Source organism: Ips typographus, linkage group LG5 (genome assembly GCF_016097725.1).
Source record: "Ips typographus isolate SLU linkage group LG5, UJ_Ityp_2.0, whole genome shotgun sequence".
In the NCBI taxonomy this organism is placed as follows: Eukaryota; Metazoa; Arthropoda; class Insecta; order Coleoptera; family Curculionidae; genus Ips; species Ips typographus.
In genome coordinates, this window is record NC_138426.1 from 12,793,586 (window position 1) to 12,805,860 (window position 12,275).

At 36.5% G+C, this 12,275-nt stretch overlaps 5 protein-coding genes across 10 annotated transcripts; 2 read left to right on the forward strand and 3 right to left on the reverse strand.

Annotated features, from left to right (window-relative positions):
* Positions 1 to 21: 21 nt before the first annotated feature.
* LOC145729412 (lipid transport auxiliary protein 1) lies at positions 22 to 1,077 on the forward strand. Its single transcript, XM_081980159.1, has 4 exons — positions 22 to 298; positions 359 to 521; positions 572 to 791; positions 841 to 1,077. Exons 1-4 carry the CDS (start codon positions 140 to 142, stop codon positions 1,040 to 1,042), a joined length of 744 nt encoding a protein of 247 aa, XP_081836285.1. The 5' UTR covers positions 22 to 139; the 3' UTR covers positions 1,043 to 1,077.
* LOC145729398 (uncharacterized) lies at positions 1,068 to 6,385 on the reverse strand. 3 transcript variants are annotated; one of them, XM_081980137.1, is made up of 14 exons: positions 6,247 to 6,385; positions 5,836 to 6,111; positions 5,465 to 5,671; positions 5,237 to 5,408; positions 4,897 to 5,188; positions 4,270 to 4,842; positions 4,005 to 4,206; positions 3,749 to 3,952; positions 3,193 to 3,691; positions 2,190 to 2,426; positions 1,890 to 2,135; positions 1,636 to 1,838; positions 1,289 to 1,580; positions 1,068 to 1,237 (listed from the first exon to the last, which is right to left on the reverse strand). In XM_081980137.1, the coding sequence occupies exons 2-14, from the start codon at positions 6,090 to 6,092 to the stop codon at positions 1,070 to 1,072; spliced, it is 3,552 nt and encodes a 1,183-aa protein (XP_081836263.1). In that variant the 5' UTR covers positions 6,093 to 6,111; positions 6,247 to 6,385; the 3' UTR covers positions 1,068 to 1,069. The 3 variants fall into 3 exon arrangements, with proteins under 3 accessions (XP_081836263.1, XP_081836264.1, XP_081836262.1); XM_081980138.1 differs by lacking the exon at positions 6,247 to 6,385 and having other exon boundaries at positions 3,193 to 3,401; positions 3,453 to 3,691; positions 5,836 to 6,221; XM_081980136.1 differs by lacking the exon at positions 6,247 to 6,385 and having other exon boundaries at positions 5,836 to 6,222.
* Positions 6,386 to 6,405: 20 nt separating this feature from the next.
* On the forward strand, positions 6,406 to 7,989 carry NiPp1 (nuclear inhibitor of protein phosphatase 1). Of its 3 annotated transcripts, XM_081980155.1 has the most exons (6): positions 6,406 to 6,454; positions 6,507 to 6,605; positions 6,719 to 6,933; positions 6,993 to 7,210; positions 7,266 to 7,642; positions 7,694 to 7,989. In XM_081980155.1, exons 2-6 carry the CDS (start codon positions 6,577 to 6,579, stop codon positions 7,863 to 7,865), a joined length of 1,011 nt encoding a protein of 336 aa, XP_081836281.1. In that variant the 5' UTR covers positions 6,406 to 6,454; positions 6,507 to 6,576; the 3' UTR covers positions 7,866 to 7,989. The 3 variants fall into 3 exon arrangements, with proteins under 3 accessions (XP_081836281.1, XP_081836280.1, XP_081836279.1); XM_081980154.1 differs by having other exon boundaries at positions 6,422 to 6,605; XM_081980153.1 differs by having other exon boundaries at positions 6,446 to 6,605; positions 6,661 to 6,933.
* LOC145729413 (A-kinase anchor protein 14-like) lies at positions 7,985 to 9,065 on the reverse strand. Of its 2 annotated transcripts, none has more exons than XM_081980161.1 (5): positions 8,896 to 9,065; positions 8,650 to 8,834; positions 8,342 to 8,601; positions 8,187 to 8,294; positions 7,985 to 8,135 (listed from the first exon to the last, which is right to left on the reverse strand). In XM_081980161.1, exons 1-5 carry the CDS (start codon positions 8,916 to 8,918, stop codon positions 8,013 to 8,015), a joined length of 699 nt encoding a protein of 232 aa, XP_081836287.1. In that variant the 5' UTR covers positions 8,919 to 9,065; the 3' UTR covers positions 7,985 to 8,012. The 2 variants fall into 2 exon arrangements, with proteins under 2 accessions (XP_081836287.1, XP_081836286.1); XM_081980160.1 differs by having other exon boundaries at positions 8,650 to 8,848; positions 8,896 to 9,036.
* Positions 9,066 to 9,106: 41 nt separating this feature from the next.
* On the reverse strand, positions 9,107 to 12,246 carry Sfxn2 (sideroflexin 2). Its single transcript, XM_081980157.1, has 8 exons — positions 12,100 to 12,246; positions 11,769 to 11,898; positions 11,497 to 11,713; positions 11,238 to 11,436; positions 9,901 to 10,053; positions 9,687 to 9,826; positions 9,583 to 9,630; positions 9,107 to 9,526 (listed from the first exon to the last, which is right to left on the reverse strand). Exons 2-8 carry the CDS (start codon positions 11,872 to 11,874, stop codon positions 9,415 to 9,417), a joined length of 975 nt encoding a protein of 324 aa, XP_081836283.1. The 5' UTR covers positions 11,875 to 11,898; positions 12,100 to 12,246; the 3' UTR covers positions 9,107 to 9,414.
* Between the last annotated feature and the right edge of the window lie 29 nt (positions 12,247 to 12,275).

Sequence of the window (12,275 nt, forward strand, 5' to 3'; positions counted from 1 at the left end):
ACTGTCAAATGTCAACGACATTTAAATCAAAAACAATTTGTTTATATTTATGTAAAGGTATAATTTTTATTTTATTTTCTATTAAAATTGAGTCCCATTTATTACCTACTGCTTTAACGCCCGGAAAGGCTTTAAAAAAATGTCTGAACAGTTGAATGGAGTAGCAGTGGTGATCATTATAGGTTTAGGAGTTTTAACATTCATTTTACTGTTTTTATTTGCTAAAAGGCAAATTATGCGATTTACTTTAAGATCAAGACGTGGTCCGCACGTTCCAATAGGGCATGACGGTCCTAAGGTCAGTAATAATCTTGTTTCCTGCCCCCTTTGTGCTTTAGTAATAAGTTTGCTTTTAAAGGCATTAAAACGCGAAATTGAACGTCGCCTTGATCTAATCCCGCGTATAATATGCGAGCCTAAATTGATTAATAACACTGATCCTCGGTATATACTTTTTCCTGGACAGCAAATACCGGCTCACTATTATCGGCTGAAAGCTGTTGATGATGTCAAACTGCTTGGTAAACTGATCTACTCCCTTGATTTCTAGTAGTACACTTGACTGTTATAGAAACTGAAATAACTAAACAAGATCCATGCCTGGTGAGGCACCCAAGTGAAAATCTTAGGGCTTATTTACTGTCAGCTTTAGCAGATCCACTCAATGGGAGTGGCTTGAGGTTGATCCATCAGTTTTGTGATTACTATGAACACGCGCGGCATGACCCCAGCCATTTTGGGGATGAAGAGTATCAACAGTACAACCGGTTATTGTTGAAACTGGTTGATGCGTAAGTTTCAATTTGTGAGCATTTAAGCCAGTTTACTGAAGATTTATAGTGCAAAAATGCTGAAAAGCTACAACAGTAGAAAATCATCCCCTAATAGGACACCAGCTCGCAAACAAATGGGAGAAAATAAGACAAAAAACATTAATAGTTCCAATTATTCTACTACTGATGATGATGTGTTGAGCACTGCCGATTCTAGGCCTACCACTTTGTCTGTTCCTTTGTCAACTGATAATGAAACTTCAGTCTAATTAAGGGTAAAATAAAACCAAAATAACTCATAAAACATTCTTTATACACACTTCACTATCTAAAAACCTCAGCCACCTTGAACTTTTGGCAAACTCATCCTCATGTCTCAATCCACACAAAGTCCACCCAAAGATGCGCCTGTACGTCTCAGTAATTGAGTCTGACAAATTCATGTAATGCAGCCACTCTAGAATCTAAAATATTTGAAATACACAAAAAACGTCCTATAATAATCAGAAAGCAACCTGAGTAACACTGACACTCCACATAGATTCTTCTAACAGGAACTTTAAAGCGGCAGTAAATACGTATTTATTGTTAGAGTGACCATATTTAGGTAGAATAAGGTCCAATCCAGAAAAATGCACCACTGAAATTGTTAATATTTCGCAATAGTGTTCAATCTCTTGAGCATCGCATTGGTCGGCCACTTTACGTTGAATTTCACCGAATAAATCATTCAACCAATGAGGAGAATCCTCGTGATTTTGCTGTTTTTTGAGAGTGGATGTAAACTCATTATAGTACAGATCCAAACTAGAATGTGTTTTCTTAAAAAAATCCTGTACAGTGTTTTTGTGTGTTGACTTACGGAAAACCATTTTTATAAGCGATTTTAATCAAGTTGTGAAGCCATTTCAGTGGATTTGCGCCAGTATTTCTAGCCAAGTGACAACGGATTTTTGTGATTTTTTTAAAGTCTTGTTTGTTGAGCGTTTCAGAAGTAAAACTGGCTAATTTTTCTTGACCGTTTTGAGAGAAAGACGGTAGACAACTTAGCAGCGCATCAAAAACCTTAAAAACGATTGTAACCACGTGAATATACGCGATGTTTATTTAAATCACCTTGGAATTTGTATCACTAAGTGCCACTAAGTCAGTGAGAACTTCTTCAATAACTAGTTTATTCACTTCCTGGACATCCTTTTCAGCTAAAACTATTTTCAAGTGCATCAGTAAATTTTGAAAAGTGCCAGAAGTATCCGCTAATAACAGTTGAAGTGTATTTACTAGAAAAGGTTTAATTACTATTGGTTGGATGCTATTGGCTAAGTAGAGTAAATTTCTGTAAATGTGGATGGTGTCTTCGACCTAATAAGACAACAGGAAGTTACAATGTAAAAATTGTAAAATCCAGTTACTCACCTTAGGATTATCAGTGATTGCCAAAATGTAATTTTCGACTAACCTCCTTGCCGAACCGGACAAAATGGCTTGATGTGAAGCCAGGTCCAGACAGTACCCTTTGAAACAGGGTTCATGGATTACCTCTTGCAAAAAACACCAGTCTAAGGGCGGTAAAGGTTTCGAGTACTTAACGCTAAACACTTGTAAACAGTGTAGAAACAATTGTTCTTGTTTAGGGTTCTCCCATTTGTTGATCTTTAAAAAATTATGGTCAGTAGGTATATTAAATAACGCCTGGTGCCTTCTGACTGTTGCGTCACAATCACCAGCAAAAAACGTGATTAAATGTGATGATATTGATTGATTGTCACAATGATTATAGTTTTAGGTTGTGACTAGTAAGAGCTACAATAAATTATATAGTTTGGAAGAGTTTAACGCGGATGTAATGAATGACAGGAAAGTGTTTTTTGGGTAAATTCCGCAAAAAAAATCAAAAAAGTACTACTTTTTTTTGGGGAATTTACCCAAAATAACAACAACTAAACAATTCTTAGAAGGTGTACAACACTTGCAGAGGCTTCTAGCAATTTTTAGAGGGTTTCTAGTAGTATTTAGGAGCCTCTGGTAATATTAAAGAATACTACAAGGTTTAGAACAGTTCTAGAAGCATTTAGAGGCCACTGACACTTTCTTAATGGATCTAGAAGCTTTTGACAATTCATGGAAGATTTAAGGCATTTGCAGAAGCCTCTGATAATATCTGAAAAGTTTGCAGTATTATTTCTTGGAAGGTTTAGCCCACTGGCACTTTTTAGAAGGTTGTCAGTAGCACTTAAAAGTTTCTGGCAGATTCAAAATGATTCTAAACGCATCTGACAATTTATAACAATTCTGGGAAGGTTTAAGACACCTAACCCAGCTATCATCTGATAATTTAAAACAGTACAATGAAAGTTTCAACAAGACAACAGTCAGAAGTCACTGAACAGAGACTAAGGATTACTCAATTATTACTAACTTTGAGAAAATTGCGTTTTAAGTATTCTCCTAAGGCTCTGACTATACTGTGACTGGGCAGGCCCCCGTAGTTTTCCGGTTCCCGTTGCGATTTCAGTTGATAGACGTACTTGAGATAGTTGTCTACTTCTTTTGAGACTAATTTAGACAAAAAAATGCACACAGCTTCTGGTGATTTGTTTGACTCTAAAAACTTTATCCACGTTTTTCCTGAAACTGTTTTATTACGGAACTGGTTGTATTGAGTTATTAATACAAAACCTGGAAGAAGCCGTTTTTCTCCTTGATTAACACTTCCTTCATCCAAGTATTGGTCTGGAATGTGTGCGCAAATCCACTCTAAACTGAATAAAGATAAAGCATCCAAAGCCTCACTGATCACCTCTTTACTTTCACTGTTCACAATGTAATTCCATAAATGTTGAGTGACTTCGTCATAAAGTTTGTCATAAGACTCAGTATATTCTAAGTTGGGGATATCCCCAATCAGTTTGCATAAGCTGTAAGGCCAGCCATTACATAAACCCTCTAAACCAGCTGCAATTCAAGTTATTAACCTTTTAATTACAGGTGTTCTGTTATCACTCTTAAATTTAGGGCTTAGCGTAGCCCATGTGGTCACAACATCAATAATTTCGGCTTTGCACAAGTGCCGGATACCTTCGATAGCCAAAGAAGCTGCAATAGCGTTATAAGAACTTGTGCACTCATTAAGAATCTTAGATAAATGCGCCACCAAGTCTTTGCCATACAATTCCGGTCTGAAATTGTACCGAAAAGCGTTAAGTTCCTTACTAGTGCATTCAAAGTTACCGTTGTTCTGATAATTTGTTAAAAACGTACGCCCTGGTAATATTGCGTTCAAAAACTTCATCCTTAGTGATTGTTGGGGGCAGTGCAAAAAAAGTCTCCAAAGTGGAGTAGCAAGAGTGGTCAATTTGCCAAGTGTCATAGAGCAAACGCATTGCCAAGTTGTTTAAAACCGCTGATCGTTTTGATATAGCCAGTAGTGTAGCTGAATTTTACTCACATTATAGTACAACATGTTGTGATTAATTCAATTTACAAAAAAACTCACCTACAACTTTAGAAACATTTTCCTTAACTCTGACTGTAAAAGGCAAAGCCTTCAACAGCTCTAAATGCAAATTGCTGTCCTCACTATTTGATAAAAGGTGCAAAAGCACACTCAACAATACCGGTAAATAGTTCTGGTTAAAATCACAGCCACATTTTACCAACAGTCTTAACAACCTAATCTTCAACCCACTTTCTAGAGTTGGATCCAGCATTAACCCACACATAAAAGTGAAAATTTGATTTAAGAAAGTCATAGGTGCCTTTTCAAGATGGTTAACCATAACTTGGATCTCATTTGTGTTGATGCACTCTACTTTTATTGCCAACTCTATGTAAAACAACAGTTCAGGATTGCAGAATAACAAAGAGTTGTATTTGTCTATTGTAACTCTATAGGCCATAATTTGCGGACGATTGCGGAAAACATGGTCGTTTAATGCAAGAATTTTGTGGGCGGTTACTGAAGCGTTTTGCGTTAAAAAACTGGGATTACCCAGCCAATATAGCAGGGCTGTTTTTAAAGTCAGGAAACTGTAAGGCTTACATCGATTATCACTTGATAAGTGTAAACCTGCAATTCACAGGACTACAGAGTACTTTAAAAATCCAGTTTGATTAAACTTACATAATTCTAGTAGCTGCTCCAAGTGTCTAGGTGATGCTATTAAGACAGTTTTAGATAAAATCAGCAAAGCAGCATTGTGGTGGTTGAAAGTACTCTTTCCTCCCTGCAGTATTTCCAGTACAATTCCAACTGACACTCTAATATCTGAGTAGTTTAAAACCAAGTTATTGATCACCATAATTTGGACAAGAATTAAATAGTCCAAACTTTTATAACATTCTGCAGATTGTAACTGGTTTTGCAGAACTTCATTGAGTAAATCAGAGGCCAGCTCTGCATTTTTAAATTGCATCTAAAATGTCTCAGGTTATTTTGATTAGGTCACAAGAGTTTGCATTACCTGAAGCCAGCAACATGGCAAAAAAATACACTTAGTTTTGTTGGTTTCATCAAATTTTAGAAGGAATGACCACAGCTTATGTTTAAGAAAACCCAATTCAAGCTTAGCTTTAGGAGAAGCCAAACAATAGAGATATAAAGGCTCAAACACGGTTTGCAGCCTTAAGGCCTGACTGTAAGATTAACACTGAATTAAACCTGAATTTTATCCATAAGTGGCATATTTAACCTTAACTTAACACTACTGCATGTCCGGACAATTTCATTGTAAATACAACTTTGGAGGTCATAGTGAAGTTCTTCTTGCAGGATTTTAATTAATGGATGTTGTGTTAACTTGTAAAACTTCAGGAGAGATTGCTCTGATGCTGGTAGAACAGTGCCAAATTTCAATTGCAACAGACTTACAATCATTTTGGTAAGTGAAGTTGCATTGCTGGAAGATCAAATATTAATTGTCAGCAATCTTTAATTAACTGCAAATGAGTTTTAAGCCAATAAATAAACAGCATGTATTGTAACCTAATTTCGAGTTTCAACCATTTGAATCAAGCAAAAACTGCTTCATTTCTTCAAGCACAAACAACTTTATACTCTTACCTGGATGTTGATATGCTTGTTACAAACTCAGTCAACACCTGATCAGTTTCCAGCACTTTACTCTCAACCAAATGGAGAATGGACATAGAAGCCACATCACATAATAAGCTGTTGGGGCCCAGACATTTGGCTTTTAAGAATTGGAACTCTTGCTGTACATTTGCACTGCTGCTGGCAATCTGGACTATCTGCGAGAACACCTGAGAAACTAGGGCTGGATTGTTGGTATTTAGTTTCTTTTCAATGTTTTCCATCATGAATTAAACTACCAAATAGCTGTAATTTGGTTTATATAAGTATGAAAATTGAGTTATTAATGAAAAAGTTTTTTCCAAATTTTAAAAACAAGTTAGGTTAGGAATTTGTAAACAAAACCCTGGTTGCGTGTTTCGCATTGAACTTTTCTGTTACCTGGAAAGCTCTGTTCTCATCAACAATGTTCTTATCTCACTCTATTACACGGGAGTAATGTGTTATCTTTGTCACACCTTTTTGACAAAACGAGAAACCATTCTCATCCAAAATGCAATGACAAGTGACTTTTGTCTTCAATCATGCCAACTGACAAACAGATGACAGATTCGGTGTTTTTTTGTTGAAAGACTGTTTATTTGTGCGGGTACAATTTTAATTTATCTGTAAAGGAAAATCATGTTTTTCTTTTGATTTAGGCACCCTAGTGAAGCTTTTTTGAAGGGTGATACTGGCACCTAACCCAGAGTTTCAAGTTCTGTACAGAAAATGGCAAACCATTATGAAGTGCCTAATTGGTAAGTCATTAAACATCACTGCTTAAAGACTAGGAAAAATGCCCCCTAAAAACAGGGCTTAACAAAACACATTCATCTGTAAATACAGCATTGAATACATGGAAGGGTTTCAGGGCGGGTAAGCCTCCTGTGGGTCTGCATTTAGATGTTTTAAAGGGTGACAAGCTCATTCAAAAACTTATGATTGACCAAAAGAAATGTTATCTTTTCGGGCGGAATACTCAAATGAACGATTTTTGCATTGACCACGCGTCTTGTTCTAGAGTTCACGCAGCCCTGGTTTGGCACAAACATTTAAACAGAGCCTTTTTGGTTGATTTGGGTAGCAGTAAGTTATCAAACACCAAAGTTTGCTAGAACAATGTTTTGTAAGTGGATTTTGTGTAGCTCATGGAACGTTCATTGGCAGTCTGCGTTTGGAGGGTTACAAACCCACCCAGCTACCCATTGACTCAGGATTTCACTTTGGAGCTTCCACTAGGAATTACATAATTAGGGAAAGACCTCAAACAGGGATCAGGCCAATTATTGACGAAATTGAAAAAGCAGGAGAAGAGGCTGAGGGTGGACTGCTGGGACTTCCAGAGACTGAAACTGAATTGGATGTTAGTCAAATCACTTAATCTAACTGTGTTTACTAGTTTCTTGGAATTTTTGTAGAATTTAACAGAGTTTAACACAGCACACAACAGGAGAATATCAATGTTGGGCATCAGTGATGACATAGAAAAACGCAATAAAACCAGAAAAAGGAAAAAGAATGCAGTGTCTTTTAATGAAGATGAGGAAATCATTAACCCAGAGGATATTGATCCAAGTATAGGAAGATTCAGGAATTTGATACAAACTACAGTGGTCCCTGCAGCAAACAAAAGAGCTAGACTAGGGGAATCTTTGGGGGTGCCACACAGTGTGGAGTTTAAGGTTCCCAAAGTACTGCACCATCCACAGCATGACTTGTACAATGATTTACCTCCAGAGACTCATACTTCAGGGGTCAGCAATATGAGCAATATTTATAGTTCATTAAGCTCAAGGTGAGAGATTTTTTTAAAAATAATCTCTTTGACTAGTCAAAAATATTTTAGATTGGGTGTGAGTCTTCCTAACCCCGCCCCTGACGTGGACATGGGGGTACCGACGCCGCCACCAGTAGCGGCCCCACAAACGCAAGTGACCGATTCCCTTGAGCCAAAAAAGAAAAAATACGCGAAAGAGGCGTGGCCTGGCAAAAAACCTACACAAACATTGCTTGTGTAATTGTTTGTTAAAAGTGAATCAAGTGCGCGGTAGACGTAATCAAGCTTTCTTGAATTTTGTAAGTATGGATGAATCCATTGAAATAATTGTATAAATTAGCATGCAATAATGCTCTCAAGGATCATTGAACTTGTTTTACTTAAAATCCTAGTAAGTAACTTGTTGGAATAATTTAATTTTTTCATCCAAGATGTAAGTCAGCCATTTTTCATCAAAATTTAGGGTGTCAGGTGAGTGCATCTGTCTGAAAGTTTCATACCAATACAACACCTGCAATTTGTACTTTAAAATACTCTTCAAAATAACGATTTACGGAATTACATTAACTGGACAGTTGGGAGGTTTTAACTTTGACAGCTCAATAACAAAATATAAGCTTGCAGTGGCTTGGGCCACTGGGTATTTCCATGTGGGTAAACTGAACATGACCTGTGAATGGTCGATTAAAAATAAGTACTGATAATAACTATACTTACCTGATATTTGTAAGTTGACACTGAATGGCTTTCTTGCACTCCTCTATAGTACATAACATACATCCAGTTCTCTTCAGTGTAAAAAGAGGATAAATACTCATCAATTTTTACCGCCCCCTCTTCTATTGTAAATTCTTTTATGGTAGGCCAAATAAATTTCGGTTTTTCCTTGCTGATATTGGCAATAAATTCTGTATAACACGTCGTAAATTCTTCCTGTTCTTTTGAAGGATATGTAGGGCAACTGTATCCAAATACTCCTAAATTCGTTTTGCTAGAGCTTTAGGTAATATTGTGGTTTTAAGTACCTTCCGATTCCTCCTTAATGGTGTCAACCATATTTTTTGCAAATGTTATAGGGTCATTATACTCAATACACTCATTAGGCAGATCTGCTAGTACATCGTCATTAAAATATTTGTCATATTCACGGTAAGTATTTTCTACAGTTGTTTCAGTGTCACTGACGTCAGAAACTGTGCTCAGGAAATTTCTATTGTGCCTCACCTGTAATTAGGTCTTATTGCACAGTAGGGAAATGGTTTGAAACTTACAGGCAAAATTTCAATCGTAACATCCCGATTTGAATCCTCAATACTAGACATTCTTAATTTGGAAAATGTTGATTGAACTGGTTGTGTTCTGGACGAACTAATTTTTTTCTGGATAATGTAAGATCAGAGAAAAAACCCACCCCCATTTGAAACCTGAAAGGAAACCTAAAAAATCTGTCAGTTGGTTGTTTGACACTTGATAGTCATCATAGAAAAGAAAACAAATATATATTCAAAATATACAACAATAAATAATATACAAGCCAATTGGTTTAGGAAAAAAGTTAAACAATATTGCTTCAAAAGGTATTGTCATCAAACAGCTTGCATTGTAAGTCAATTATTTGTGCGTCTAAACAAAAAAAGGTACAAACACTAAAAACTAGACAACGTTGTAATTACGTATGCTTCCCGAAGAAGGTATTACCGGTTGTTTTTTTATCCTAATTGTTATTACTAGAGAGATTATTCTTAACATTATTAATTGTGAGTTTTGTTCTAAATTATTGCCCCCAGAATTTAAAGGCCTTTATTGAAGTAGACCCTTTCAGGGACTTTATCACCGCAAGTCTTTTTGATTGATTCGTACGCTTCCGGCTCCAACCAAGCCAGGGTGGTTGTTTTCATTGAACTAAATAAAACATTATTCAGGTTCTCATAAACTTTACAAGAAGAGTGTAAACTTACCATTTTTGGGGGAAAAGACCGCATGCAGTCGGAACCATAAAAGTCAGACTAAAAAATGTATTTGAATACAGTAGCGTACACTTTGGTGTTATATGCAAACTTACAAACATCCAACGGCCATTACTTGAATAGGGCCGTGTAAAAAGGTAATTTTTTTCATGAAAGGCAGTTGTTCCGCTCTTTCCATTATGACTGGCAGTATTAACATTCCAGGTGCGCACATAGTTATTCGTGAAATTATCACCTTAACAAGTCATTTCAGTAAAAAAAACTTTACGCTTTAGCCTTGTATCCAGTTTTAAATTTATAAATGCTTACCTGACTAAACGCTTTAGCTGCGGCAATTTTCGACTGTCCGACAATCCTTCCTTTCTCGTCGGCACAGTCAATGCCGTGCAAAAATTCGTTTTGTCTCATCAACGGGATGTTGACACAGTTGGCAGCAGCCACGGCCGCAAAAGGCACATACCTCTAAAACAAGAGAGAGAGATTTTTTGACACGCCACTGTCAAATCTATTTTGAGGTTTGTACTTTACTGGATTAATTGTATCTATCATATGCATAGAAAACATTAAAAATCTAGATTTTCGTGTCAATGGAACTGTTTTGACAGATCGGACATAGCTATTATGTTACGTTCTCCGCGAGAGGGCGTTTTGCCTGGCACACTAGATATGTTTTGCTAAGCCGGTTATATTTGGTTTACAAAAACCACCAAAAACTCTAAAATAGTTTCCTCCCTTATTTGACAAGTTACGTCAAAATATCATAGAAAAATAGAGCAGATTTCAAGCTTTCCAAAAATATCCCCACATGAGTTGATCACACCGTTTGGCCGCTAGAGGACGTCAAAGTTCTTTTACCATAAAATGTGAAATGTTTTATTGTTTTGTTATATCAGGTTTTGATAAAAAGGTGTGTACTATAGTAAACAATTAGTAAGTCGGACTATAATGGTGAACATGCTTTTGTGATGCTATTTTATACTGTATAGGTAATAAGTTATTTAGTGACATAAAAGTAATACATACATTAATAGGCACTTGATATCAATATTTCCATAGCAAAGGTTTAAAAACTAGGTCATTTCCCACAAGATTTTCATAAGCTTTAAATAAGTTGAGATTTCTTTCGGGATTAGGAAACTTAAACCTGCTGCACATAATCTGACACCATCCTATCACTCACAAAACTCAGGAACAACACAAATATGCAACTGAACGATATTCAAATTTTAAATTCAAAATAGATGTCATAGTGACAACTAGGAAATTTGTAGTTTTCTTTCGGATCTAAGCGCGACATGATCCAAAGGTCACGTGGCCTGCCTATAATTTTGTAATCGTGGGTTCACGTGATTTTTAGAAAAAAATAAAGTGGTTCCCTCTGGCGGCGTTGTGTCTTCATGGCCTCCTACTATTTAAGATAGAGATCTAGAATATTAGATCTGCATTTGTTTGTTGATTTGCCCACATTTTTTAGTGGAGTTGAGTTTAATTATAGTAAAAATAACAAATCAATTTGTCCTGTTACTATTATGTTTGTTACTAATTTTTTTTGTTTTGTACTAATTATTTTTAAAACATTAAAATCAAAGAAAAGCACTCACACAACCAAAAACTAGAATCTAATTAATAAAATTACAACAACTCACCTGAACAAAAGGGCTGGCTCTTTTTTGCCAATAGTATTTACAACCTAAGGCAGTGATCATGGCCGAAGAAGTGGCAGAAACATAAGCTACAGCCAACTGAGTAGTGGTTGTAGGAGACTTGGCATTTCTGTTTGTGTAGTTGACTAGGGCATTAAAGGACTGGTTAACCCACTGCCAAAACACCACAGCAAAAGGGGTGCTGCAATTATTATAAACATCAAACATTCCATTTGGTTTGAGTGGCACAAACAAAACTTACCGGTACCACTGTAACATGGCACCGGTTATGGCCATACCACCAGGTACTTGAAAAGACATCCTTCCAAAAACATTTTGTTTTTCCCCACTGTCCGGATGGAAAGCACTTTCATACAGTTTTTTTGCATAAATGACTTGTTCAACAGTGGTGCCAGGCGGCTCGGTACCTTTACGGTACTGTTCTACCAGTTCTTTGGCTTTGTCCAGAGCTTCATCACCTTATGTTGTTATAGTTTAGTACCAAACCAAACTGGTTTTCATCAGGTTACTTACCTACAACGCAAGTACGAGGGTCGGTTACCCATAGAAAGTGCTTGAAGCGGCCCGCAAAAGTTGTCTGATCCCAAAGGGGTGCGTCTACATTCAGTCTTTCTGGCATTATGTATTTATTATGTCCCAAATTCTAAATTGGAAAAAGACAAAGAAATTTGGATTTACAAGAAATTCGATTTATTTTAATATAATAATTTAACTGCACGTAAAGCCGGTTTTTGTGAAAGTAGCCAGAAAATTGGATTGTATAATAATCTAAAACTGATTTAAAGCCAAAGTCTAAAGTCCTAAGCGAGAAAGAAAAACAGAGATATTGCAATTATGCACTCACCGTATTAATTACACTGTCTATGTTTATTATTTTAGATTATTTCGTATTGGAATTCGGATTTTTGGGACAAAAATCCGATTTTTTTTTGCGGGGAACCGATCGATCCCATCGTTCACATCCCCACCACTGACGCCAAGTGACAGCCTTAAGCGATGTTGCCAAGTAGTCCTTGTCTG

Excerpts from the sequence above, each read along its gene's own strand:
- LOC145729412 (XM_081980159.1), top strand. The coding sequence starts at position 140 with ATGTCTGAACAGTTGAATGGAGTAGCAGTGGTGATCATTATAGGTTTA. Across the intron at positions 522-571 it reads TGATGATGTCAAACTGCTTG|AAACTGAAATAACTAAACAA; the intron begins GTAAACTGATCT and ends TGACTGTTATAG. Across the intron at positions 792-840 it reads TTGTTGAAACTGGTTGATGC|TGCAAAAATGCTGAAAAGCT; the intron begins GTAAGTTTCAAT and ends GAAGATTTATAG.
- LOC145729398 (XM_081980137.1), bottom strand. The coding sequence starts at position 6,092 with ATGATGGAAAACATTGAAAAGAAACTAAATACCAACAATCCAGCCCTA. Across the intron at positions 5,409-5,464 it reads TGCAGTAGTGTTAAGTTAAG|TCAGGCCTTAAGGCTGCAAA; the intron begins GTTAAATATGCC and ends TTAATCTTACAG. Across the intron at positions 1,839-1,889 it reads TTAGTGATACAAATTCCAAG|GTTTTTGATGCGCTGCTAAG; the intron begins GTGATTTAAATA and ends ATCGTTTTTAAG.
- Sfxn2 (XM_081980157.1), bottom strand. The coding sequence starts at position 11,874 with ATGCCAGAAAGACTGAATGTAGACGCACCCCTTTGGGATCAGACAACT. Across the intron at positions 11,714-11,768 it reads CCCTCGTACTTGCGTTGTAG|GTGATGAAGCTCTGGACAAA; the intron begins GTAAGTAACCTG and ends TAACAACATAAG. Across the intron at positions 9,827-9,900 it reads CAGCTAAAGCGTTTAGTCAG|GTGATAATTTCACGAATAAC; the intron begins GTAAGCATTTAT and ends TGACTTGTTAAG.
- LOC145729413 (XM_081980160.1), bottom strand. The coding sequence starts at position 8,946 with ATGTCTAGTATTGAGGATTCAAATCGGGATGTTACGATTGAAATTTTG. Across the intron at positions 8,849-8,895 it reads TTACGATTGAAATTTTGCCT|GTGAGGCACAATAGAAATTT; the intron begins GTAAGTTTCAAA and ends ACCTAATTACAG. Across the intron at positions 8,602-8,649 it reads CATTAAGGAGGAATCGGAAG|GAGTATTTGGATACAGTTGC; the intron begins GTACTTAAAACC and ends AAACGAATTTAG.
- NiPp1 (XM_081980153.1), top strand. Across the intron at positions 6,934-6,992 it reads TTTGGTTGATTTGGGTAGCA|CTCATGGAACGTTCATTGGC; the intron begins GTAAGTTATCAA and ends GATTTTGTGTAG. Across the intron at positions 7,643-7,693 it reads TATAGTTCATTAAGCTCAAG|ATTGGGTGTGAGTCTTCCTA; the intron begins GTGAGAGATTTT and ends AAAATATTTTAG.